Source organism: Lactuca serriola, chromosome 3 (assembly GCF_051521515.1).
Source record: "Lactuca serriola cultivar US96UC23 chromosome 3, Lser_US96UC23_V15, whole genome shotgun sequence".
Taxonomy (NCBI): domain Eukaryota; kingdom Viridiplantae; phylum Streptophyta; class Magnoliopsida; order Asterales; family Asteraceae; genus Lactuca; species Lactuca serriola.
The window spans coordinates 76,755,246-76,783,073 of NC_136410.1; the positions used below are offsets into that span (position 1 = coordinate 76,755,246).

The window sequence follows — 27,828 nt, forward strand, 5'->3', positions numbered from 1 at the left end:
CACGCAACGTCCCACATCCTGCCCATTCGCCCACAGCAGAGTTTGATCATCGATCTCACTCCTCAGGTGTACGATGCGTTTATGTTTCCTATCATCGAATGCTTGAAGTACTCCTCCATCGCTCCTGCTCTTACCAGGGCTGAAGCTGTTCCAATGGAGTTCCTGTCTCAAATCTTTGCCACAGCACACTACGACAAGGTCGTTGACAGGATTTTCTTCGATGTCTTTGAGCACAAGGCGTCGATTTCAAAGCAGAGGTTTTGCTCGTTGTTAGGGTTTGACGCTGATTCTTCGAGGGTTAATCCGGAAACCATTCCCATGGGTCATCTGTTCAACATGTTCTACAACATGGGGTACACTGAGGTGCTTACTACGGTGACGGAATTCAAGAAGTCGTGCCTACCTCCACAGTGGAATGCAATGTTCGCTGTTCTTTTCAAGGGCTTATCAGAACGAAGTGCTGGACCCAACCGCGACGAAAGTTGATTATCGCTTCATCCTCAAGCGACTCTGAGAACGAGGGTTCTGATTCGGATGGATCTCAATGTGGCAATACTCCACCACGATCTCCAACCCCTGAAGTTCATGTTTCTCCTTCTCCTGTCTCCTCTCCACCGGTCACAATACCTTTTTCTATTCCCCCCATAACTTCCACCACTCAAATACCACCTACTTCTATCCCAATACCACCACCAATCTTTACCGAAGCAACAACCACCACCACTGCAGATGTTAGAACCAACGTATCTGATACGGGGGTTCATACTGACGCACCAAAATCTACCACAGCACCCGAACCCACACCAACAACCGAACACCCCACCCAACCCGAAACTACTACTACTACCGAACCTACAGTTTCACCACCACCATCTTCTCCTACTCACGCATCAGAGGATGAAGAACCTCTCCTTGGCGGGGAAAATATGACTTTTGACTCGGTCTATTATAGTCCGTTTCAAGTACAGAGTGATGACGATGACGACGCTCCTGTCACCCGAAGGCATCTCAAGGAGCTAAATGACAAAATCGACTCGCTCATCGCCTCCTCTTCTACTTCTCAGTCATCCATATCTGAAGCTGCAATTCAGAAAATTGTTGAGGCTTTTTCCAAAGCTCATCAAGTTTCCCTTGATTCCGCCACTGCCGCCACCAATGCCTCAACCAAAGCCTATCAGGCTCCGACCAAAAAAGTTGATAAACTATTTACTGATGCCTCTTCCCTATTGAAATCTTTACAGGAAAGTGCTGAAGCCACCAAGACTACGCTGGAACCCATCATCAACCAGTTGGCTACATCAGTCGCTTCTGAGCTGCAGTCGTTCGCTTCGCTTCGTCAAAAAATCTCTGACGACAACTCAGCTTTCAGAACCACCATTGAGGAGCATCTCTCAAAGCTTCAAGAAGACTTAGCTGCCGAGAACTCTCTCATAGATGCTCTCGCAAGGAAGACTACCGCTCTAAAGGTCAAGAGTACTCAACTCTCCAACTGTCAACAGGAGATTGACTCTCTTCGATCTGAAAGAGAGGTGGTTAAATCGTGTGTTTCGGATGTCCACTCTGCTATCTCCAACATCCTTGAAGCACATGACCCCATCATCAATTATTCAGTACGCCGTACCCTTGCAGAGAAGCTCGCTCCCGCCCTCGCTCTACTCAGCAAAATCGAAGGGCTACTTGATTTCGTGTACATTTCGAAACAAGGGGGGAAAAAGAACAAGTGTCTCAACCACCTCCTACTTTAGCAACTCACACAACCGAACCTCCTCCAGTAGGCCAAGCCTCCGGTTCTGGGTGAAAGACAAAGGCAAAAACATTGCTGAGGAGAGTGAAGATGATGATAAAGAGACAATTGCCGACATTCTGAAGCTGCAAAGTCGAAACAACGAGGCTGACATCAGTGCTCGTGTGGCTAGAGAGGCTGAAGAAGCCGAAAGGAAACAGAAAGAAGCCCACGACCTTCTTGAGAGCGGGAAAACTCTTTTTCCTTCATGGACTCTTAAGAGGCTGATTAAGGAAGCCATTGACACACCAAGTATCTTGTGGCTGGAACCTGTGATCTCTTTAGATCGTTCCAATACTGTCGACTCACAGTTCGACATGCCACTGACCCGAAAGGCGTTTGTTTTTCATGCCTTTGACAACATTGCAGAGTTCCCTCATCCTCATCCACAGGTTGATCGGGACTTAAACGATTTTTATCTGAAGGCTGCTCAACCCCAATACCAGACTTGGAGCGCTCAGAAAATCGTCAATGTTCGGGTCCTGAAGCCGTACAGGGAAGGAAACTTCACCAATGTTCGCTTCAAGGTTCTAAGGGGATCTGCCAAGGCCGAACATGCCATCTCACTTGCAGATCTTCCCAACCTTAATCCCCATGATTGGATTATCTTGCACAACATCCTTCTGACAAACGAAGCTGAATACGGTCCGATCATTGACTATTTTAAGAGGATGCTTGTATGCTACATCATGGAAGTTGCTTTGATGGATCAGGAGATTGCGAGCGTATTTAAGAAGAAGCCTACCATATCTCCTGTTGGCTCTGCCAGTGATCTCAACATGATGCAGATGGGGAAGATTGACCTGAAGAGAAACTTTGTCATGTTTACCAGGAACGAAGGACAGAAATGTCTTTTCGCCTTGGCAGACAAACATCTCTACACCACTGCATGCTTGGAACACGTTTTAGGGATCATCCATCGATGCAAGCAGAACACAGCGGATGATATCAAGTACTTTGATGATATGATTCAATGGTACATTCGGTTCAGACAGACTATCCTTGCTCTTATCACATGTCTGTTTGATACTGTAAAGAAGGCTCCCGCTGCTGGCCCAAGCAAGAAGAAGTAGTCTCGCTCTAATTTGACACAAAGGGGGAGATTGTTGGGTCGTATTTTGTGTTGCGTTTATTGGGCTTGTTAGTTAGTCTAATATGTATCTCCGGTATGGGCATGTCCATCCGTGAGTTTAGTAGGGTTCTGTATATATAGGTGCTTGCATGCATCTTAGAACCAGAGGACGATCAATTACGATTAGAGGTTTATTTGTTTAGCAAAGTTATCGTTCTTGTTTTGTAACTCTAAGTATCCTCTACAGCGGAAGTTCTTAGTCGAGCTCTGCTGAGGATTGAGTAATCTAATCATTCGACACATCTTGATTCATACTTGGGTTATTTACTGTTTATATATTCATCGCTTACCTGTTACATAGATCTAATCGATAATCAAGTTAATTAATAATTTATCACCTCATATTGTCACTTTTGGTCCCTCTCTTCGAAAATCCTTTTAATTTACTAAAAATAACAATTTAAAGTCATAAGTATCATTATTCTAAACATATTATCAATTTATTTAATAAAAATGTACTTAAATATTGCCTAAAAATAGGTATAAATATGGCAATATCAAAATACCCCACACTTAGGCTTTGCTTTCCCTCAAGCAAATTTAAACTTAACTTCTAATTACCAATACCACATAGAACAATCCGACTCTAGCTCAGCCATTATGCCAAGATCTCAACGCATGCATTTGTGTCTAAAATTTTCCTAAAGTACCCTCCTATACTTTAAATACTCACAATATTCATAAACACTCGCCCACTTTTTCCGAACAATGCTCATTTTATGCAACCCTCCGAATCCATCCGCAGAAAACCTCCTTATCCTCAAGGTATTTTTAGTTGAGCAACCTAAGCATACATAATCTAGAATTACAATCATTGATACCACTATGGATCTCTTTTGGAATTCTTCATTTCTTTGACATTTGATCTTTGATTTCTTTGAATTCACCACCTAATTTTATTTGATTTATGGTATCTTCAACTTTTTGAAATTTCTTGGAATTTTGATCTTTTGATCTTCACTTTATTTGCTCCAAAATTCTTCAAACTTTACTCGTAATTCTCTCTTTTTTTACATATACCTCTCTTTTTTCACTCAAAACCTACATGCTTAAGCAGAGGCGCTCAACCTCAACCTTTATTGGTTAATGATAATAATTTTCCTGGATACATTTCAGGTTTAGGCTGCTAAACATATTGCATCCCTCAAACCAAGCGGGATTATGTTTTTGTTCCATGATTTCACTAAAATAGGCCACAAATGCACTATAACGTGTATTGGCTCAACTAAACATTTGAACTTTCATCGGATCATCCCACATAACACTAGCAATTATAGCTCAAATTATTATTACTAGATTCAATTATAAATTTCAATTTCCAAATTTTCAATTTTTTTTACTATCAAATTCTATGATTATCTAGCAATTTACTTTTTCTACCCCTACCCCACGCTTATTTCATACAATGCCCTCATTGTATTCATAAAAATAAATCAAAATTAAAGAAAAGGGACAAAAATGAACAGACTCCCCTGGGATAGTGGCGTGAGCATCTCCAAAAGCGTGGAAAACGTGCATCCGAAATATGGACCTCCAAAAATAGAAACTCGGTGTAGAACTGGGTGAATATGTAAATAAACCACGAACATGACCCGAAACTTCAACTCTTCAAAGTGGGTGTTAGCAAGTAGAAATGTGGGAAAGTAAAAACTGAGACACGTCGTGGCAGGTAGCTGACCACATCGTGATATGATATGCAAACGCGAACAACAGGCTGCTTTATTTCTTCAAATTTCATGAGCGCCACGACGTGGCGTAAGGATCCCACGTCGTGGAAACTGGACATCAACAGAAAATTGCCTTATTTCTTTCATGTACTCTAGCAACTTGACCAATGTCTAAATGGTTTAAGACGCTTCTATGGAAATATACTTCCCAACTATAACCTCTCTCCTACTAACGTACCCCACACTTATCTTGAATTGTGGGTTCCAACTCACGACTCTAAGCTTCCTTGACTCGACAAACACGACTCTAGAGTTAACCTTATATGCTCCTTAGAATTCCAATGCTAATCTGAAAAATGGAACAACCCAAAAGAAATAAAAGAGTAACATCATAAATCAAGAATGTTTTACATTACACACCAAATTCAAACATAAAAAAAAAACTAAAAACCACTCAAAAACAAAATAAAAAGAAAAGGAAATAAAATCAATCATCATCTTGGTCTTGCACTCCACTTGGCCCTGCCCCATCATTTTGCGGACGCCATAGCTCCTCCCATGTCAGAAAATAAGGATACTACGGTGGCATAGAAGGTGGTCGGGTCACACCCAAATGCGAATAAATACCCTCAGTAAGCTGGGTATGATAAATGACATGCCCCCGTAGATTATCCAAATAAGTTCCCACCCGACTCTGAAAAGGGTCGGTGGGTACTCCCTGCACATACTGTGAAGCAGCCCGCTCTCTCTCGACTTCACCTCTAGCTCGCACATTCCGACGCCGCGGTCTGGTTGGCGGTTGCTACCCTGGCTACGCCTCCTCTTGCTCGTCATCTATCGGTGGTATAACAAAACGACCCTCGATATTCACCACCGCTCGTATAACTCCCAAGACTTGAATGGTCAAGTCTGTATCCCGGAATCGAGTAAGATTCCTCACAAAATCATGGGTCAAAATATGATATGACCTAGCAAGGCGAGTAACCAAATGCCCCCCGTAATCGAGCTCCCGGGCCTAGAATTGGCCGTTTTCTTCCCCATGAACCTCGCCAACATATACGGTAAATCACAGCAAACTCCCAGGGTAATAAGAGTCCATAAATAAAACAAATTCTGAATGGGGACTTTATCACCATGATGCTTGTGATTTATTGAAAAAGTGATCGGGCGATGTAAAAATCGGAAAACAAGATTCTGAATTTGTGACTCACTCGAGTCACGAGTATTGTATTCATGGCTAGAAATGCCCCGCCAGAACTGAACATCCATAATACCGGGATTAAAATCCCGAATGCAGCCAAGCAAGAACGGTATGAAAAACGGAGATTGAGCCTCCACTTCGGTATAAAGCCCCATACGCCAAGCGAATTCCCGAAGACTACACTCTCTATAAACTCCACCCAAACGAAACACAAGTGCCCGGTTGTAGGTAAAATCAATAGTGCGTTCCTCGAAGCATACGGTAGAGAAAAACTCCACCGATAATTCCCGGTATACGGGTTCTTGGATGGCAAACAAATTCCTCCACCCGTGACAAGTGAAAGAAAATTGGTCCCCTTCGTATGTTTTCGACCAATAGCGTACCAACTCAGCAACCATTCCCACTCCACCGAGCCATCCCCAATCGATAATTGGGGCTATCGCAAACTCCCTATTGTACAGCCATCCCAACCGATTCTCGTAAGTAGTTAACAATGGTCGGGGAATATTTTGAGGAAACTGATATAAGTGATGTATGCTTGCTACATCAATCGGGTTTTCCTCCTGTGGAAGAGCTCTTCGTGGTCCCATTTCTGCATACAAAATCAAACCAAAGCAGCAAACATCCAAACCATTAAAACAGATTAAATGGGTCTGCCAGAAGTCACGACGTGGCCAGGCTACGCCACGTCGTGGGCTGCAGTCGCAAACAGCTTTTGGATCGGTAATTTTATATGCGATTTCTACCAAAATTAGTGCTTGGGTTTTGTTCCTATGGACATTTAAGGGACATGCAACCTAGAATCAACAACTAGTTTCAACCAATTTCGTGAATCACATAAACCCTAGCCATGAAAATTTAAAATTGGAAGAACTAACTACAAATAATGAGTAGAACACATACCAAATAGATTAATTGGCAAGAACTTGCAAGGAAATTGGAAGTAGATTAAGAAATTGGCTGTGGGGTTTTGTTGTTCCCGTTCGTGCGACAGTATCAAATGGAGAATGAGGATGTTGGTCAAAGGGTTTTAAGCATATGGTCCCCCCGTGACTTTTTAAAGGCCACGTCGTGGCTGGCTATGCCCACGTCGTGGACTTTAAATCTGTTTTTAGTCCCGTGTTTTCATTTTTACCCACGACGTGGCTGGCTATGCCCACGTCGTGAAAACTGCCTGATTGCAAAATTTTAATAAAATCTCACATTTTAACTAAATACTATGCATCTCATTCATTAATTAAAGTTCCCCACAGCTAATTCTTTACTAATTATCAGTTATTGGATGATGAGTTGATATCTTTCCTAATTAAAAGCTAAAAAAAAATTTAAAAAGAAAAGAAAATGCAAACCAAGCTCGGGTTGCCTCCCAAGAAGCGCTTCTTTTTCTTGGAGTCTTGAGCTGGACTCCGTGCCTTCTACGTTGAATCTTCGGAAGAGTCCACCACCAAGATCTTTTGTTCCTTGAATCGCCTCTTGTAAGCTTGAACTCACCTTTTATACGCCTTCTTTGAATTCTCCTTTTAGCTTTTCCATCTTCTTCAAGCTTGCGTTTTGTGCCCTTTGTTTGTTCCTTGCACTCCATAGCATCCCCCTCCTCTTTCACTACTGGCTTTGTCACTCTTGAAGTGACCTCCTCTTCATCACTTGTCATTTCCTCATCCTCTTTGCTCACCCAAGAAGGCGGACTCTTGTAAGCTATGACTTCAATCAAATATGGAACAGATGCCCTCGGTTTTGATCTTTTGACTTGATGAACTGCCTTGATCTCTTCTTCCATAAGCTTTTCCAGTTCTTCTAGTTCATTCTCTTCATTAATTATGAACACCTCTTTTTTATCCTCTTAAAGTCATCTTGTATTCCAAAGACTTCTTGTTCATCTCCAACTTTCAAAGTGAGCTTAGACTCACGGATGTCAACAAGAGCTCCAGCAGTGTTAAGCAATGGACGACCAAGGATTATTGGAACATCGGGATCTTCCTTCATATCCAAAACTACAAAGTCTATTGGAAAAACAAATTTTCTAATTTTCACCAAAATATCCTCCACGATGCCCCGGGGTTGTGTCACCGAACGATTTGCCATGTGAATCTTCATTTTTGTAGCCTTTATCTTCTAAATCTCCAATTTTTGATAAAATGAAAAAGGCATCAAATTAATGCTAGCCCCAGAATCGGCTAAAGCATTAACCTTCATTTTATTACCAAATTCACACGGAAGAGTGAGGCGTCCAAGATCCCCCATCTTTTCTGGTGTCTCTCCCAACACGGCTTTTGAGGTTTGTTCACTTAGAACCACCTTTGACTGCTTCTTTAATTGCCTGCGAGTGTCTATCAAATCTTGCAGTAATTTCTGGTTCTCGGGAGTTTTGGATAAGGATTCGACAAAGGGGGTATTAATCGCGATCCCCTTCACATGCTTTACAAACTCTAAATGCTCCTTCTCCAGTAGACTAAGTGCAGCTCGGGTTGGAAATGGCAAAGGTGGCTGATAAGTTGGAACGGGTTCAAAGTATTTTTGATCAGACATGCGCCACGTCGTGGCCAGAGGAGTGCCACGTCGTGACGAAGCTGTTTCAGCAACTTTTTCACTTTCGAACTTTGACTTCTTGGGTTTTGGATTGGGCTGCTGCGGTTCTTCTTCCAATGCCTCCAGAAACTCAGAGATTGCTTCTTCTTCAGTATCGATGGCCATTACGTGAGATTGGGTCTTCACTTCGGGATTCTTTGGGGACAGTTTTTCATGAACTAAAGTGGCTAGTTGACCAAATTGTACTTCAAGGTTGTGGATGGAGGCTTGTTGATTCTTTATCAAAGTTTGTTGTTCCATAATAACAGAATCAGTGGCATCGTGTCTCTTTTCCGAAGCTTCCATAAACTTCATCAAAATGGTCTCTAGGTCGGGTTTCTTCTCGGCTAGTGGCTGCTCCTTCTGATAAAGGCCTCGTCCTGTCTGCCTATACTTTTCTTCTTTTTGCTTCTTATACTCTTCATATGGCAGCCACTCCTTCTTCGGTTTCCTCCAGTCCTCATCAAATTTATCCCCACTAGAATAGCACACTTGAGCTTTTCTGTTCCCAAACTCATCTACATTGCAGTCCTTGGTCAAGTGTGGAACACTGCATCTCTCGCAACCCACTCTTATGGCATGTATTGACTGGTCCATTTTTGTTATCCTTCGATCCATATTATTCAGCTGGCCATTACAGCTGCTATTTCTTCAGTTTGGGCCCCTCCTCCGCCTTTGATTCCATCTTGCCTAGGGTTGTGGTATTCGCGAGAATGATTCGCGAATTCTTCAATTAGCTCCTTGACCTCCCTTGGATTTTTCTTTGTCAAAGGTCCTTGAGAATCAAGGAGTTATCTTGTCATCACGTTGACCCCATCATAAAAGATTGACATCTCTTGCTGCACATTTAGATCATGCTGAGCGCAATTTCTGAGCAAGCCCTTGTACCGCTCCCATGCTTCGTATAATGACTCCCCCGGCTGTTGCTCAAAGTTGGCTATTTCCTTCTTGAGTTTGGCTATCTTGGATGGCGGGCAAAACTGGTCCAGGAATTGCTCACGCATTTGAGCCCAAGTGGTGATTGTACCCGGTGGGAGTGCTTTTAACCACTCCTTAGCAGCTCCTTTGAAAGTGATGGGAAGCATCCTAAGCAAGACTGTGTTTCTGTTGACATTTGGGACATTGAAGTAATCCGCAATGTCGTTGACTTCCTATAGATGCTTAAAAGCATCCTCATGATCTTTCCCGAAAAAATGGGATGTCCTTTAGTGCAGTCAATATGTGCCCCTTCAACTCGAATGTGGCAGTGGCAGGTATTGCGGGTTGGACTAAACCGGGACCCACATCTTCTTGGATCTGCTTCTTGTAAGCTCCCATGGACATCTCTTCAATTGTTGCCATCTCGTTCCTTGGCTCGTTCTCGGGTTCGCTCGTGTGTTCTTCAAATTCCGGCTCGGTATCGCTTTCAGACTCGGTTTGGACGGGCTTATGATCCAAATGCTCAAGATTGCTCTTGTGCCTCGCGGATGATCTTGACTCTCTTGTCTTCTTTCCCGACTTCCTAGAAAAAGCTGACGTCAATTCTTGTAAGGGCGTCTTTTTCTTGTGAAGTGCAGACTCGGGATCTTCAAGTGGCGGCACCAAGTGTGTGTTTGAGCTTCTGGTCATGAACTCCTGCAACTTGCTAAACTAAAAACGTAAAACTGAACTAAAATAAGAAAAACTAACTAACAATTAAAAATCTAGTTTTTTAACTGTCCATGTCGTGGCAGGTATATGGCCACGTCGTGGACTCTATGACTAACAGAAAAATTTTATTTTGCTGAAAAATTAACTTTTTTGTGGTTTTTACCCCACAAGAAGGATCGATTAATTTAATGCAAATAAATGAGCTAAAAACTAAGTCGTTCCCCGGCAACGGTGCCAAAAACTTGATGTGCACAAAAAGTACTCACTAATTTTAATATTTATAACCTAACAAACTTAACTAACTATGCACTTATAGGCAGTGTACCTAGTCAGATTACAGTATAGCTTGGGTAAGTCGGATGTCGATCACAGGGAACGGTGTTTCTAATTAATTTACTTATATTAAATTAACCTGATTATTAACAAGTTTAAAAGGGGTTTTATCTGATTTTACAAGATCAGATGAACTTCAATTCAAATTCAATAATTAAAAACACACTCTTGTCTAGTTGAATCCACTTCTTCCTTATGGCTAGCTAATGATTACGGATTATTAAGTTGGTTTTTAGTTATATTAGTAATTTAGTTCTAACTTACCAATAATTAACTAATTAATGTCAAACCATGTATGTTCACACATAATTAAACATAGAACTAATTATGAATGCAAATATACTATGTAAGATTTGTTGTATAAACGCAATTATGATCACAATACACGTTCTTTAGCACAGCTAAGCTTTATTTATTCTAATTACTAACTAAGATTGGTCAATCCTAGCTCTAACAATTCAATGTTCACTAAATCATTAGGTAAACAAGTTCATGCAGTTTAATGGTCACTAAGCTACACAGAACATGCAATCAAGTAATTAGAAAAGCAAACAATAGCATGCTAGGTTATGCAAATCAAACACAAGCAATTTTTACCAACTAAACTTAATCCATAAACATTGAACTATTCAAAAGGTTGAAGCTTCATCTAGCTAAACAATAGTAGCTAGATTCAGCTGCTCTTCATAGCAACTAAACCAACACAGCTAAAAGTAATAAAAGACATGTTCTAATTTAACTAAGATATAAACCTCTATTCTTTTTGGTGTTGAAAACCTTCTTCCAGAACTCTTCTTTCGCTTTGAATCGTCTCCTGGAACTCTTTCCTTCAGCCAAAAGCTTCTTCCTTTCGTAATAATCAGGAGAACTTAAATAATCTCCAAAAACCCGCGCCACGTCGTGGCCAGCTTTGCCACGTCGTGGGCTTCAAGTTATCTGTACCGTACAAGGAAATCCTCCGCGTCGCGATGTCTATCTTCTAGAACACTCGTGCCACGTCGTGGCCGACTTTGCCACGTCGTGAATTCAATATTTATCGAGGATTTATTCTTTTCTTGTCTTTCAAGTCTCCCATGTTCCTCATATTGTCACTTTTGGTCCCTCTCTTCGAAAATCCTTTTAATTTACTGAAAATAACAATTTAAAGTCATAAGTATCATTATTCTAAACATATTATCAATTTATTTAATAAAAACGTACTTAAATATTGCCTAAAAATAGGTATAAATATGACAATATCAATAAACAATTGTATGTGTAATGTGCACAGAACATAATGACATTTTCATTAAATAGAATAAACGATTACAAATCCATTACACATATATTGTTAAACATTACAGGAAACATGATAGTAGATTGTTAAACATAACAAGGAAAATCTATTACACATCCATTACAACTTATAGACTAAAATGACAAAGAAAACAACCCAACTTAGAAATAACCAAAATTTCAGCTTCCTGATATCCGATTGAAGCTTCTTATTTGACCTAACCAAACTTGTAAACACTTGTTCTTCACCACTTGTGTTCGTAGTCTCCACTTCGCCTGCCCAACATATAAACCCATCACGAGGACCCTAACATGAAAGTTTTAGGAGTATGTTACCAAAACCTAGAAAATGATTTTGTAAATCTAGGTTAACAGTGGAATGAAAATGAAATTGACATGTACCTTTTTGGGGCAAGCATAGAAGATTCGAACAGGGTTGGACGGAGTAGTTGATGTTCTTATCATCACATTAAATCCACATGAGAATTCCACTGTTTTCATCGACGTTCTTATTATTGACATGTACCATTTTAGTAAGGTCAGTTGAAAGGAAACAAGAAGAAGGGAGCAAATAAAGGTAAATATGCCCACATTTGTGTCTCAAATGTGTATATACTCGAGGGTAAAATGTGAAAGGACAAAATTACCCCCTATTTGGCACTAACTAACAATATTGATGAGGGTTATTGTCTTGATAAAACATAATTTAATTTTTAAACCCTTCTAAACAACCCAAACAAATATATTAAACAAGATACTCAGATTATAATAATGACACAATTGCCCGTGCATACACAAGTCTTCATCCACGTTCACAAAATTAATATCAACATATGAACTAAACTGAATAACAACACATCTGAAACACATAAACCCTAATACAAACAGATAAAACCTAATACAAACACAATACTACCTGATCAACACAAACACCACGAATACTAACACATCACTTCTTCAATACATCAAAAACCTTAGCCACCAGAAAATCAAATATCACAATCACCAGTCCGACCACCAACATAGTCACGGAGTGCAACTTCTTTTTTGTCTGCTCTAACCGACAATGCAATGCAGTAGGTCCACCCTGCTTATGACCAAATTTCGACCCATTTCTTCTTTCAAACGCTCCACTTCAAGTTTTTGTTCCGCAATCTGAGCTCCACATTCACAGAAAATAGTATGCAAATCGTCAAAGCTGAGACGGTCCCTTGAATTTATCGATAGTGATTTGGGTGACTGTGGTGGTGGGGTAGCCATCGTGATTCACGTGAAAGGGATGTTTGTCGGAATGTCAGTATCGTTTAGTGTAAAAAGGGAATGAATATTTAGGGTTTCAACCAATTTGTCCCTCCTTTTATGTCATAATAGAGGGTCCACAGTAAGTAGTAACTCTTAGGGCCCAAGTATTCCACGAAGACCCAACTCGGTGACATGGCCATCGATCTGACTAAGAGTTGACTCACTTGCTTATGTGTATTGTAACTTGTATGGGTAACCTTTTAAAACAGGTAAATGGACAAATTCAGCCGGTAAATTAACAATTTTTCCCCTAAAATGCAGAAAAAAAACCAATAGTGGTCTTTTAAACCGTAACATATAACATGATTGAGCTACAAAGACATTTACCTTTTTTTAATCCTTTCTAATATATAAAATTTTTTTTTGTCACTTGTCACACTCTCATTTAATTTGTCAAATATCATTTTATGGTTATTTTGAATTAATTTTTTTCAACATGTTATTTTATGAGTTTTTATATTTTATTAAATTCCACATAACATTTTAATATAATAATTGCAATAAATGTAGTAATAAATGGATATTAATTTCACTAATAAACTTACCTTTTAATTTCAAAATTCCCAAAATTAAAACTCATTAGTTTTTTTTTCTTTATTTAAATTTAAAAAATAAAAAAATTATTATAATAAATTATTATTATTTTTTATTTTTTTATAAATTCAAAATTATCAAATACTTTGATTTTTATATTTAACTTTTATTTTATTTTATTTTTAGACATGACAACTATTAATAAATAGAAAAATAACTGGATCGCATAGTTAAATCACAAATCTAGTAAAATAACAATTTTTTTTTTTGGAATATTACATTTTCCTACTCTCGAGTGTTGAGTCTTGAGGAGCGTTTTTGCAGTTGGACTGTAGGAGTCTTGAGTCTGGATTGCAGACTTCGGACTGAATGTGGACTGCGCCGAGGAACACAGAGCCCTCCAAACTCCAGGCAAAAGGGGAAGATCCAAATTCAGACAAGAATATAAGATCCATCTAAGTTCAAATCTTCGGTGTAATTCAGTAAACAGATGACTGGTATGATGAGCGGAGAAAATCGATTCAGCGAAGAAGGAAAAGATGCATCAGATTTAATGGAGAAGGCAACACAAGCAGCAAATGATCTGTACACGATACGAGACACTTACTTCCCTTCAGACCCTAATGAAAAATTTTCCAAATTGCAAACGCAATCTCAAATCGCTCTCAATCTCCTCGATTCCGTTCCTCCTGGTACGCTTCCCTCGAAACCCTACGATTTTCAGCTCTCACCATTGTAATCGTCTCTCTCTCTCTCTCTCTATATATATATATATATATATATATATATATATGTGTGTGTGTGTGTGTGTGTGTGTGTGTGTGTGCTTTTAGTGTATGGTCGCTTATTTTGTTTGAATGGCATGATATGATTTCTCGTAGCAGAAGGTTAATCGAATACAAGCTAGGTTAAGTGTTAATAGTCGATTAGAGTGGTAGAAAAAACGCATTAGAATGCCGGGTTAGATTAATCTGGATGAATAGAATCATATGATGCAACTTTAATGGTGCTAATGGGGATTGATGATGAAACTATGTGAGGTTTTATTATGATCGTGATGTGCAGAACAAAGGAAATTGCCTACACAACGTGCAACATATGAATACTTGAGAGGGAAAATATTGGATGTGCTCCCTGAATACTCAAAAAAAGCAGAAGATCATCTTTCTAAAGCTGTAAGTCAACTGATCATATCTTTTAATCATATTAAAATACATAAGTTCAATAAAATCTCTCATTCTTTAATCAACTATTTGACTTTACAGGTTAAACTGAATCCATCTCTTGGAGATGCTTGGCTGTGTTTAGGAAATTGCATTTGGAAAAAAGGAGATTTACCTGCAACAAGAAACTGTTTTACCCTTGCTCTAAGCAAGGTTGATTATCACTTCCCTTGTATATATTTTTATAAATTCTTACTAATATTCACTTAATTAACTTCCAACATTTTTCATTTTAATGGTAATACAGGGTCCAAACAAAAGGATACTTAGCCAATTATCAATGCTTGAAAGACGAATGGCTCAAGGCAAGAAACATTTCTTGTTTTTTTAATGTGGTTGTTGCTTATGTTATATATATATTTTTAATTTTACCTTTTTTTTTAATAAATCTTTAGGTGCTGATAATCAAGAGGAAATTGTTGCTGAAAGCATAAAACACGCAAAGGAAGCTATTGCTTTAGATGTGAAGGATGGGAATTCATGGTGTAAGTTTATTGTATAATTTATGATCAAGACATAAGAATATAAGTGTATTGACGATTTTACCCTTCTGTTCTTCCGACAGACAACCTTGGGAATGCTTGTTTGACATGTTTCTTTGTGACGGGGGCATGGGATCACAGCAAATTACATCAGTCTTTAAAAGCATACCAAAACGCTGTATGTTCGAAATTTATATTGTATATTGTAGATTTGACTTGAAAAAGTCAACTTTTATCTAATATTCTTCCTTTCATGGTGTAACAGGAGAAAGATGAGAGCATGAAGTCAAACCCAGACTTATATTTCAATTCTGCTACTGTGAATACATATCTGGAAAATTACGAAAGAGCCCTCAGTGGATTTGAAGCAGCTGCATCTAAAGATCCTTGTCTTAATGCCACTGAGGAAGTTCAGAAAATGGTCAATCTTTTTGACAAGATAGACACTTTGTTGAAGGCAAGTTTCTTTCTTTTGTTATTACCCTTTTCTTTTTAAAATCCAAGAGGATTGTATCTTAAATATTCAGATAAATAAAAGTAGAAATCAAGATTGTGTTTTCTTGGATAAAAAAGCTCGAGTCTTTGATGTGAAGTAATTGTTTTCCAGGGACAAATTAAGGCCAAAAGACTTGCTTCTTTGACATCATCTCTTGCTGAAGTTAAATGTAAGAGACCCAATTTTGTCATTTCCCATAAAAACTTATCTTTTATGTATTATTTGTGTTTTAACTTGGAATTTTTTTTCTTTGTGGTGTTCAGTGAACCCATCTCACAAGAGGGCCACAATTGATAATCTGTTGGAGGGTCTTAACAAGACAATTGCAATTGTGGGAAAAGTGATTTTCTTCATTAAGCATGATAATATTACTCCCTTGTAAGTCAAATCTTGTTTCTTTTTCACTTAATCTTGAACTTAATTGGTTAAGCCCAAAAAAAAACTTGGCTTAATGGGTTAAGACATTGACCCTTTAAGATCGTGAAATTTGTCTTTTGGAATGTAAGGGTAAAACGGTCATTTACGTGTATATATGGGTGTTTCTTTCTAACTTGATATTATAACGAATGACTTTACAAGAAAAGAAAAGGTGTTTTTTCCCATTAAGTCCTTACATTTTTACAAATTTGCCCTCATTTATGAATTCTTGCAGGTATTATCTAGTGTGTGATTCAAACCAACTATGTTTTGTGCTTACAGTATATGGGATAAAGAAAGATGCTGTAAGTGTCATAAAAATCTTTTTTTTTATACATCTTTAAGCCAAAAGTTATGATTTTTCAGGAGAATCTTGATCCATATGACCAAAAAGTTGTGTGTGTGTTTTTTTTTTTCTTTTTTTCTTGAACAGATTAAAGAAGGGGACCAGGTAACTCTATTGGATCCTTATTTCCACAACAATGGTTTTTCATGGAATGAAAAGGTTTGTTAAGCATATATTATCATGACATTTTGAAGCATTACACTCATTTTTATGATCATAATTTATTAATTCTTTTGAAAAAATCTTGCAAAAAAAATAAATTACAGAGATATGAGTTTAGATCAGTACGTGTGGACTTTTTGGAGCAAGTGCATGTGAATGGAAAACCTGTGCCATCTCAATATTCTGTTCGCTCATCAATTTATGCACAACATAAACATTGAAGACTGCATAGATTTATTTTTATTTTTTTCAAAGTTTTTGGAGTAAAGACTCGTTTGATTTGATGATTATTGTGTATAGACGATTGTTATGGTGGTGTTTTTATCTTTTATGGCTTGAGATGAAATGATCTATGTTTTGGCTTTTTTAAAGAAATGATAAAAAATGATGGTTAATTCTCCTTCATGATGTTACTTTGATGATTGGTAAAGAGTTGTAAATTTACTATTGCAATTGTTAAAGTACGAAGGCTGTTGGTGATTTTAATGTCATTGGATATTTACTCGGTATAATTGGAACACGAATCCAATAACATGGGTGCTAATGAGGGCTTAAACTATGATCTAATACAAGTTAGGATGTATGGAGTGCATATTTGTATATCAGGCGAGTTGAATTGATTGTGCACGCATTGCACAGATTAAAAATATGTTGCTAAAGTATTGAAAAATGTATGTTGTTTAAAACGGTTATGTTATTTACATTAACTATGACATAATAACTTTTACATAAGGTTATTTATAAAATTTTAACTATGAAATTAAATCAATTTTTGCTTATTTGACAATTTTTTAGTTCCGGCAGTCACTTTAATCCAACTTTAACGATGATTTTGACTACAATAATGACATGATCGACGAAAACATAAAACATGAAAGTTGTAGATAAATTTGTTTTTTTCCTCAGCAATTAGAATAACACCAATATGAGAATCGAGTAGTCAAATATGATCAAAACATGGATGCGAAGTAATTATGTCTAACATCATTGTTTTTGTAGTCCAACTTTAATTCTAATTTTGACTACAATAATGACGTAATTGACAAAAAAAATAAAACATGAAAGTTGTAGATACATTTGTCTTCTTTCCATGACAACTTGAATTACGTTAAATATGAGCATCGAGTAGTGATATGATCGAAATATTGAAGTGAAGTAATTTTGTCAAACAACATCGTTTTTTGTGTAGTTAAACTTCAACTCCCATTTCGATTATAATATATAGAGATTTGGCAAAAACCTGAAACATTAAAGTTGTAAATAAATCTATCTTCCTTCTGCAAAAACTTAAATTAAATCAATCAGAATATCAAGTAGTCATATATGATTAGTGTAGTAATTTTGTGAACAACATCATTTTTGCTCATTCTCTAAGCTAGATCTAATATACACATGTGTATTATATTTAACTCTTATAATATAAAATTAGTGTCATGATTATTAAAAGTAATGTATGTAAAAAATTATTAAATTGTTACTAATGACTAATTACTTGAAAGTTGAATCTTGCAAGCTTGAATATGATATGAGATATATATTAAATCATATTTATTTGGATGAACTCAATTATAATATAATATAAATAAATATAGATATAAATATAGATTAATCATGAAAAAGTGAACTCATACCATTCATCAATAAACGCGAATCATTTGCAATGCTTTACAGCCCTAATTTACCACATTTGAAACATTCGATGATTAAATAAGATTTTAATCTGGTTTACTTTGCCAAGTAATTCCATGTAATATCCACATTTATCTATCATGTCCAACTCATTTATATTATTGGTGCAATGGGCTATTGTTGGTGAAAAAGTGTTGTTTCTAACAGGTTTGATAATTTTTGTATATAAATAACAATTAGTTATCTTTAGAAGACATAGACATATTTATTGGCAACTTGGAGATGTTATTGATTTAACGGACTATTATCAGTGAAAATAGTGTTTAAGATATACGCCAACCTAAATGGTAAATTGTGTATTAAAAAAAGTTAAAGTCGCCAATAGTATACGTAAAGAGGAGTTATTACTTTTATAAGTCATTAACTAAATCATTAAATCAAATGCAAATATAATGTAAAGTAAATAAAAATAAACAATTTAAATCATCATACATATTGCTTTTTGTAAAGTATTTATTAAAATTGTCTATAAAATCCTTTTGTCCAAAAATCCAAAATTTCCGTATTAGGTTATATATATATATATATATATATATATATATATATATATATATATATATATATATATATATATATATATATATATATATAAAAGTACAATTTCTGTCGAGACTTCTTTCCAGCCTTTTGCTTTATAAGCATCATTTCAAGATATTCATAAATTGATTGATGTGTAAAAAACAAAATTGATTGAAGAGGAATTTGATTAAATATACATAAAACATTATGTGTCAAATTGAATATTTTGACTTTTATTTTATTGCTTATTTCTTTAGCTTAGTAAACAATTTATGTGACCCAAAACCTAAGGTTTGAATATTTTACTAATAATCAATCAAATACCTAAATACTATTTAATAAAAGAACCGACCGATTTTTATTTATTTATTTATTTATTTATTTATTTTTATTTTTTTTTAAATCTCAATGAGTTTCACAAATAATATTTAGTTATATTTAATTATGAATTAAATAAAACTTGTAATAGTTTATTTTTAAGTATTTCAAAACAATACATCTAAAAACTAAAATATAAATTAATTAGCTATAAATAAATGTATAATAATATCATTATCATAGTATATTATAAAATAAACATTTTTTCTATATTATCATATATATTTAAAACCTTTAGAACTTTTTTAATTTCCAGTTTAATATAACTAATATATTAATTCAAAATATGTTATTGAATACAAAATATTATCTTATTATTGATAGACTTTTAAAATAATTATTATAATACATTTATTTGTTAGTTTAAATATTATATTAAATCCAAAGCTTAAATCAAAATATAAAATAAACTTAAAAAATATATTAACATACTATTTTTCAAAATAGTTAAAAAGGTATAAATGTTATAAATATAGAATAACAAATCAAATACAAAATTTCAAAAAACTATTTTTGATTATAATTCAATTTCTCAAAATAAGTCGGTTTTAATTAATTATTAGGAAAAAATCACATTGCAATAACTTACAAACAATATTTTATAATCAATTAACCATCATGATCGAAATTAAAAAAACTAATAAATAAGTAATTTCTAAATTAATTAATCATAACATTAAGTTGTAATACTAATTTGAAACTTGTGTTAAATTTTATTTAAATGCAAAGTATGAGTAGATGTTATTGAATAATATTGTTCTGATGAATATATATTTTATAATATCGTGCAAAATAATTATAAAATTTCATAATGTAATTATTATTTTATATTTAATGTCTTTTTTTTTAATGTATAGAAAAAAATTTAATTTATAGCTTTTATGAAGTTATAATTTACATCTGGATCCCTGTGAAATTATAGATTTGCATTTGTGTCCTAGTATAATAATACATTTGCATCTGAATCGTTTTAAAAGTAATGCCTCTTACTTACCACGCATTTCTCGTAAAATAGAGTTTGGTGGTGGGGGTTGGTGGGAGAAGCTCACATAAATCCAGTCAAGTTGAAGCTAGTTAGGTACAATTCGTCATCCCACATTCAAATTCGCTTCAATTAATTCTCCGTTTTCGATCCAGGTATTCATCAGCACCTCTTTCTGTAAACTCGTGTACGTAATTCGTTGTATGTTGATTCTAATTCCCCAAATCCATTACAAATGAGGAACTTTGTCAGCTTTTTTTTTTGAAGTTCGGTAAGCCTAACAAATGGATTAGAATTAGACCATATAGATTTATTGAAAATTTGAAGTATATTTGTCGTGTCGATCTCTTTAGGATGCATGTTCGCCGATAACATTCATAACAATGTTAAATGGTAAATCCTTATCGATACTTGATAGGAAGGGTTTCTGATAGGTGATGATAATGCCAGATGTGTTTATGGAACATTGAAGGAGAAGTATTTGATAATTCACGCCTACTCCTTTCAGCACTTTTGACTTTCGATGCCAATAGTTTTAATTTTTCACTAAACTTTTCAAAATTGATTGGGATTTTAAATTTGTGAGAAAGAATTGCCAACTACATAACTTTCTTTGGGACAAGTGCTTGAAATAGAGTAATAATGGTGTTAAATCTACAACATGATCCACATCAATTGTGAATTCGGAAGCTTGAAAGGTATTAGGTCTGCTAACAAACTAAAAATGCAGCCTTTTATAAAGATGTGTGAGTAAATCATAATTGTAGTTGATATTCGATATGGTTTTAGGGGAAATTTCATAGGGGTGCTATAACTATAACTTATGATTTAGTTTGAAACTGAAAGCAGAAATAGGGAAATGGATACCAATTCAATAATTTTCTTTTGCAGCCAAGCTGATTGGAAGGGGTAATTCCGTAATTGTGTCCAGTGAATCATATAAGGCTGCTGTTCATATTAAAGAAGATCTCAACTTTCTGGATTTTGGATCACAGAAAGAATGGAGGCCACAGTTTCAAAGAGCTTACAATTAACAACATGGACTAGTTCAGATTATACAGTTCCAAAACTGAACAATTCCACGAGGTTATATACAAGATTTGAGAAAAATAAAAGTAAAAGAGTTAATAATCTGCTAAATTGCAATCATTTGGCAACTATAAAACCAGCAATTGGGCATAGAACAGCAGGGTTAAAGGCTTCATGTACTTCTAAAAATTTTCCAGGTAATGTTTGAGGGTATATTGGGAATTCCATAGTCAAAGAAAGAAATGCAACGCACATTATTTATTTATATTAACATTCTTTTCTATATTTAATTTCTTCTTGTAGCTTCACTACTTAAATCAGAAACTTTTATTGCTGAGGAGGATCTGTTATTAAAGGTATTATATTATGTTACACAATGTGCATATTATAGACTTTATAGTTAACGAAAATTCATTTATTTATTAATTTTTGAATTGCAGAAAAAGTCTGAGGAGATCAAACCATGTCTGAGTGGAAGGTGTATTTATCTTGTTGGTCAGTTCTAATGACATTTTCCATCTTTAAATATTTCATTTTTCTTTTATTAATTATTACCATCTTATTCTTATTCATATATATTATTATTAATATTATTATTGTATGTATGTAGGAATGATGGGATCTGGAAAAACAACAATTGGGCAGATATTATCTGAAGTTCTTGATTATTCTTTTTTTGACAGGTCTGTGACATATTTTAATCCATTTTCTTTTTAATTAAATAACCAAATTGGATAAAAAAAAATTCATGTGTTTAGATGCCTGCAGTGACAAATTAATCGAGCAAGCTGCTGGTGGAACTGCAGTTGCAGACATCTTTAAGTTACATGGCGAAGGGTATTTTAGAGATAACGAGGTTCGTTTTATCGTTTACACATGAAATTACATTTTTACCCCTTCTTTCCTTCAATTGTATTGTACTTTTTTTTAGACTGAGGTATTGCATAAGCTGTCATTGATGCATCGGCTTGTTATTTCAACTGGTGGAGGTGCTGTTGTCCGGCCTATTAATTGGTATGATTTAATGTTTTATTTTTTATTTTTTATATATTTTATATTTTATGGGGTTAATTTGACTAAAAAAAAATAATAACAGGAAATACATGCACAAGGGTATAAGTGTCTTTATAGATGTACCCTTGGATGCATTAGCACAAAGATTAACTGCTATAGGCACTGCTTCTCGCCCGCTTTTGCATCATGGATCTGGTGATGCTTACACACAAGTAAACATCTTTTATTATTATTATTATTATTATTTTTTAAATTATACAATAATTTTGCATCTTAAATTGACAATTTATTATGTCATTTTCTTGATATGTGTAGACTATCATGCGACTATCGAAACTTTGGGAAGAAAGAAGTGATGCTTACACTAATGCCAGTGTGAGGGTATCTTTGGAACGTATGTATACAAATTTTCTTTTTCTAAATTTATAAAAATTATAAATTATTGATTATTTTTTTTTAATGTATTTTTATAATGGTGTTCAGGTATTGCGGACAAGTTAGGAGTTGGAGATGTATGCAGTGTTAATCCAACTCAAATTGCAATTGAGGTGTTTATATATATAAAATTTTAATTTTATGTTTTGAATTTTTTTTTTTTAGATATTTAATTTGTTATGGATTATGACAGGCATTGGTGCAAATTGAGGACTACTTGAAGGAATAGAAAGATGATTTTGGGTTTGTAAGTTGTGCAATTAGCCTACAAAATGTGGTGGGAAATAGAGTTTAGGGTTCACTTAGGATTTGGGGGATGTGTTGTGTTTTATACTGTTTGTGGGTAAAGTTGGAATTTTTTTAATAAATTATTTTCGTTGTTGTATCATCTTGTTTTGGTCTTCAAGAAATAAAGTCAAGATTTCTTTGTGTTTTACTTCATCTCACATTGGTTCATTTGAGTTGCTTATTTTCGTCACATTAAATTTTGTCTGAAGAAAGTGATTTCAAGATAAATAATGTTTAAAAAACTAAGATGATGACACTACGCTTGAGGAAATGGAGAAAAAATTACGAGTTAATGGGAAAAGTCTCCATAAGTTACGTTAGCAAGAATGCATTGGATTTTTTTCATCGACTTCTATGTAACTAGGGCTCTAAACAAACCGAATTATCAATAAACCATCGTTCTTTAGCACCTTAACAACATACTTATACTTCTTTAAGTTGATACTTTAGCACCAAGAACCACAAAATAACCCTCTTGTAGTTACAAACCAAGAACTTTATGGAAATATGTTGTATTAACAATGCATGATTACTTCACCATATGCTATAATAGCAAATACAATGAACTTTATTTGCCATAGATTCATTCAACAATATAAGAGCTATAAAACAGTTAAAATTGTGTGAAACTACAAAGATCTATCATCTCTTATCACCTAACCGAAGCCTAGCTTCAATCAACCTAGCAGTGAATTCTCCATCACTAATCTTGAGCATATCCGACAATGGTACACAAAGCCCTTCCTCAACCAACAATCGATGCCTACGCATAATCTTACCCTCCAAACTATATGAAAAATACTGTGGAAACCTCTTCAAATCGCTTAAATCCCCTTTCATTTCATTCAGAAAGTAGCTGACTTTGGGCTTAAAGTTGTTTTCGATGCTGAACGTTAATAACCCAGGTGATCTCAACACCATGTTAACCACTTCTTCATACGAAAACCCTAATCCAATCAAGAAATCCAATTTGGGCATCAGTGTGCCTTTTACGCTTGAAACCAACAGTAATGTCGTTTGGGAGGTGATTTTATCAGGACCCACGAACCCTAATTCTCTTAGAAATAACAATGCGGGTTTCAATTGATCTTCTACACTGGATATCAGAAGTCTAGGGCACCGAAGTATCGATTTGTGAATCTCAAAGTAAGGGAGACCCACGTCGTTTAACAGGAAATCGAATACGGGGTAAAGATCGGAGTGGGGATCACAGGAGAGAAGCTGAGGGTACATATCGAAGATACGCCCGAATTCCGAACGTTGGATCCCCATTGAAGAGAGACAATTCTCCACGGATTTTAGGGATTGGAGTGAAGTTGATCGGAAATTTGGGTTTTTTTGTAGGGCTTTTGTGGGGTTTACTTTTAGGGCTTTGAGATAGAGAATCTTTTCTCGGAAGAGCAGGCCGGAGTCGGTGGTGACCAACGGTGGTGGTGGTGGTGGTGCGGTGGTACTAAGAACTCCATTTTTAGGGTTTATTGAAGCTCTTCTTAGGACTTTGTGGTGGGTTTTGGCAAGGTTTTGAGGCGATTGAGGAGGTATTGAAGCTTGAGGAGGGACATGAATGAATCTAATTATCATCTGATAGTTGTTTGTGTGTGTGCGTTTTCAAAGGATGTGTTTCAACGAAAATAGAAAGGGTCGAGTCATATAAAATATCATTTTGGTGAAGCATTGTGAAGTTATTTGAAGTTAAAGGGTCTTTCTGTAAATTCATACATCATTTTTTTGCTGCAATATTGTGAAGTGGTATGAAGTTGAAGGGTCTTTTTGTAACTTTCATAAACGAAAAGATAATAATCGGTTTTCTTTACGAAGCCATTCAATAAATTAACTTATCCTTATATCCTTTTAACGCATATTTTGTAATATTGTAGTTTGATCCATGTTAAAAAAATTAAATATAAAATTTTAATAATTTGAGAAGTTTAAATTATAAGAAAAATAAGAAAAAAACTTAAATTATTAAAATTAATAAAGCTTTAATACATTGAATACATTATATATATAAATCATTTCTAATAAATACCTTACATATATATTAACTTACATATTAAATGTGGAATTTTAATGTAATAAAATGAAAAATACAATATAATGACAAATGGAAAATAAAAAATTAAAAATTTTTAGAAAATACCATTGTCCAAATGAAGGAGAAAATGACATATGGCAAAAAAAAAAACCATTATTTATTAAGGAGGATTAATGATTACATTTTATTTTTATGATAAAAAGCTATCAAAAAATAGAAAAATGCTGAAACATCTTCATTTTTTTTTTTTTGTAAAATAACACAAAAAACACGTATAAAGATACAAATCAACATTATCATATTATCCCAAAACGTCTTAAAACTCATAACAATTCATTGAAAATACTCTATCAAATTGCAACAAGAATCAATCTCTAATCATCGACAACAAGATTTTCCATTTCACCCACAAGTTCATCATCTGAAGAACATCCTAACCCTAACTCCAACTCCCTCAAACAACTCATCAAACCATTACTCGCATGAACAAAAGCATCTGAATTCCCCTTAATCTTCTCCACTTCCACCTGCATTTCACCAACAAAGCTCATCATTTTCTCAGAAGCACCTCTAATGGCAGAAACTTCTTGAGGGGGATAAAGACACGCTCCAATCTCATCCACCTGCAATCCCATACTTTTACAAATCACCAACAACTTCTCTAAAGAATCCACTGTTTGAACACTTTCATTTTCAGTTTGTGGGTTCTTGAGTAGACCCGTGATTGACCGAATAATTTCTTTGATTGTTGAAAGGGTTTCAGACACAACATTGATGGCTAATTCTGCAACCTTCATCTCTTCTGGTGACAAATCACTCCCTAAATCTCCCTCAGATGAGTTGTCACTTTCGTGTGCATCATCATTCTGGGGTTTTGAAACCTCATTGGAAGTGGGTTTTGAGACCTCATTGATAGTGGGTTTAAGCTCCTTCATCTCACGAAGAACATCTTTTACGGAAACTGCAATTTGAGTCATGGATCGGCCTATGGCAGTAATGTTTGTTCCGGGAGTCTTTTTAAGAGCAGAACACGCATCCCAAACAGTGCCTACAATCTGAGGAATCGAAAGTTTATGTGCTTTACTGTTGTTTCCTGCATATTTGACACATATATTATCAATAGAGATGTATTGAATATGTGTGTTTGTAGAAGAAGGAATGGGAGATTACCATACGAGGCAACGGATTCTTTTAGCAGCATAAAGCTGCAATCGATAACCTGTTTAACAGATGCATGGATGCAAGCTGAAAGGGTAGTTCCTGCACCGATCTTACTTCCATGTGAAAGCAAAAGGAATCCTTGTAGCAAATTGGAATAAGACGCCATGGTTTCCTCGAGTGCTTTTGCATCAGGCCCTTCTCCAGTCCAAAGCATTCCGACTTCACAATCGTTAAACAATTTATGTTCAATAAATGAAACCAAAAGTCGAAATCTCAAATCCAATTTTGAAAATTTGAGAGAAGAATGGAATCACCAGTAGTGGCCTGTTTATAGAGATGTTCGCCCAATTTGACGACGTCATCCCAGCTTCCTTTATCGAGCGAAGACGGCGGAGTTTGATTCAAAACCTAGAATCAGTTTCTGATGGTGATCAATATAAAAAGGATTTCTGAATCGAAGAGCTCCGATTTATTTGAAATTGTTGGTGATGGTAGAAAGTAAATCATACCTGGAAAGTTTCGTGGATGGTGTTGAGATGGTGGACTAATAACTGGTTCAGCCGTTCTTTGTCTTCTTTGCTCATCTTCTCTTCTCTTCTCTTCTCTTCGGCTCTCTCTCGGCGTTCTTACGGGGGTTTTGGGATCAGGAAGTCAACATACACCAAGAACCCTCACACAGAGACTAGGTTATGGCTATCAATTTGTTTTGAAAATAGTTGATTACTAAATTATAAATGTTACAAAAATTCGTCTCCAAACACTTTTTTTAATTAAAAAAAATTGATTTTTATATATAAAACAACCAAACATTTCTAAAATATTAAATTGAACTTGGTTTGGGCGATTTGGTCAAGTAAAAGGGGAATCTATATATTTTACGTCGGATCTGTTGTAATGTTATTATGTGGAAAATAGGTATATTTTTTTATTCGGTTTTATGGTTTTGCAAGATTGGTCACATAATTTTACAAGATATACCATTAGAACATTCTAAAAAATAAAAATAAAAATCAGCTATAATTATTAAATGATATGCAAAATGATGTTCTTTGTTTGGATCCCAGTTCCATTAGGTTGTTTTTCAAGTTTGATTACAACAAAAATCAAACAAAACATAAATCAACCCAAGCCAAACCGTGTATTTTATTTCCTTCAAAAACATGGTGTTGAGTTTCTCATTTTTTATTTATATATATCTTTTTTATCAGTAATATATAGGGCCGACAATCTTAATCCAAACCCAAGCTAGTAATTAATAGGTTGTGTTGATATTTTCAATTCATTTGATTGAATAAATCAACCCATCTAACCTATGTAATTAAATGAACTGGTTGAGAATTAAAATTTTCAACATGTTTACAAATCAATATGTTTAAATTTTTTAAATGGATGTTTAGGAGTGTTTCTCACCACAAAACCAACTCAAACACACTTTAAAAACTTCTTCTTAAAAAAATCATAAACCAATAAATACTTTTTACCAAAAGCACTTTTAAGATGAAAAAACATTTTCAAGCACACACTAAACATATTTTAATTTTAGTTATTTAGTATTATTATTTAATTGATTACTATATCTTTTGATCATTTTTTATTTATTAGAAAACAAAAAAATGTGGGTTAGTAACCGTTATTAAGAGTTGAATTGGTGAAATTAAAAGTCGAATTGCGTATAATTTATGAATTAAACATTTATAATGTTTTATGGTGATAAATACTTGATTTGTGTTTGTATGATGAATAGACTTATA

The 27,828-nt window shown here is 35.1% G+C and overlaps 4 protein-coding genes and 1 non-coding gene across 6 annotated transcripts; 3 read left to right on the plus strand and 2 right to left on the minus strand.

The window, feature by feature from the left end:
- Positions 1-9,197: 9,197 nt before the first annotated feature.
- On the plus strand, positions 9,198-9,304 carry LOC145096623 (small nucleolar RNA R71). The gene has a single exon (XR_013703998.1). It is a non-coding gene; the product is annotated as a small nucleolar RNA R71 (small nucleolar RNA).
- Positions 9,305-13,709: 4,405 nt separating this feature from the next.
- LOC145092682 (uncharacterized) lies at positions 13,710-16,952 on the plus strand. The gene is made up of 12 exons (XM_079030650.1): positions 13,710-14,113; positions 14,487-14,596; positions 14,687-14,797; positions 14,892-14,949; positions 15,040-15,129; positions 15,210-15,304; positions 15,392-15,583; positions 15,734-15,791; positions 15,886-16,000; positions 16,275-16,344; positions 16,473-16,544; positions 16,652-16,952. The coding sequence occupies exons 1-12, from the start codon at positions 13,912-13,914 to the stop codon at positions 16,766-16,768; spliced, it is 1,290 nt and encodes a 429-aa protein (XP_078886776.1). The 5' UTR covers positions 13,710-13,911; the 3' UTR covers positions 16,769-16,952.
- Positions 16,953-20,122: 3,170 nt separating this feature from the next.
- On the plus strand, positions 20,123-23,029 carry LOC145092685 (shikimate kinase, chloroplastic-like). Of its 2 annotated transcripts, none has more exons than XM_079030653.1 (11): positions 20,123-20,270; positions 21,007-21,341; positions 21,448-21,500; positions 21,585-21,639; positions 21,755-21,827; positions 21,913-22,000; positions 22,076-22,158; positions 22,241-22,370; positions 22,474-22,552; positions 22,642-22,706; positions 22,787-23,029. In XM_079030653.1, the coding sequence occupies exons 2-11, from the start codon at positions 21,116-21,118 to the stop codon at positions 22,820-22,822; spliced, it is 888 nt and encodes a 295-aa protein (XP_078886779.1). In that variant the 5' UTR covers positions 20,123-20,270; positions 21,007-21,115; the 3' UTR covers positions 22,823-23,029. The 2 variants fall into 2 exon arrangements, with proteins under 2 accessions (XP_078886779.1, XP_078886780.1); XM_079030654.1 differs by having other exon boundaries at positions 20,123-20,211.
- Positions 23,030-23,428: 399 nt separating this feature from the next.
- EMB93 (Mitochondrial transcription termination factor family protein) lies at positions 23,429-24,522 on the minus strand. The gene has a single exon (XM_079030651.1). It carries the CDS (start codon positions 24,460-24,462, stop codon positions 23,524-23,526), a length of 939 nt encoding a protein of 312 aa, XP_078886777.1. The 5' UTR covers positions 24,463-24,522; the 3' UTR covers positions 23,429-23,523.
- Positions 24,523-25,195: 673 nt separating this feature from the next.
- Positions 25,196-26,786, minus strand: LOC145092684 (uncharacterized). The gene is made up of 4 exons (XM_079030652.1): positions 26,587-26,786; positions 26,392-26,485; positions 26,087-26,296; positions 25,196-26,009 (listed from the first exon to the last, which is right to left on the minus strand). Exons 1-4 carry the CDS (start codon positions 26,659-26,661, stop codon positions 25,291-25,293), a joined length of 1,098 nt encoding a protein of 365 aa, XP_078886778.1. The 5' UTR covers positions 26,662-26,786; the 3' UTR covers positions 25,196-25,290.
- Between the last annotated feature and the right edge of the window lie 1,042 nt (positions 26,787-27,828).

Coding starts and splice junctions, on each gene's coding strand:
- LOC145092682 (XM_079030650.1), top strand. CDS start 13,912: ATGACTGGTATGATGAGCGGAGAAAATCGATTCAGCGAAGAAGGAAAA. Junction 14,798..14,891: donor TTACCCTTGCTCTAAGCAAG/GTTGATTATCAC, acceptor ATGGTAATACAG/GGTCCAAACAAAAGGATACT. Junction 15,792..15,885: donor ATCTCTTGCTGAAGTTAAAT/GTAAGAGACCCA, acceptor TGTGGTGTTCAG/TGAACCCATCTCACAAGAGG.
- LOC145092685 (XM_079030653.1), top strand. CDS start 21,116: ATGGAGGCCACAGTTTCAAAGAGCTTACAATTAACAACATGGACTAGT. Junction 21,342..21,447: donor TACTTCTAAAAATTTTCCAG/GTAATGTTTGAG, acceptor TTCTTCTTGTAG/CTTCACTACTTAAATCAGAA. Junction 21,640..21,754: donor AAGGTGTATTTATCTTGTTG/GTCAGTTCTAAT, acceptor GTATGTATGTAG/GAATGATGGGATCTGGAAAA.
- EMB93 (XM_079030651.1), bottom strand. CDS start 24,462: ATGATAATTAGATTCATTCATGTCCCTCCTCAAGCTTCAATACCTCCT.
- LOC145092684 (XM_079030652.1), bottom strand. CDS start 26,661: ATGAGCAAAGAAGACAAAGAACGGCTGAACCAGTTATTAGTCCACCAT. Junction 26,297..26,391: donor CTATAAACAGGCCACTACTG/GTGATTCCATTC, acceptor ACGATTGTGAAG/TCGGAATGCTTTGGACTGGA. Junction 26,010..26,086: donor AGAATCCGTTGCCTCGTATG/GTAATCTCCCAT, acceptor TCAAATATGCAG/GAAACAACAGTAAAGCACAT.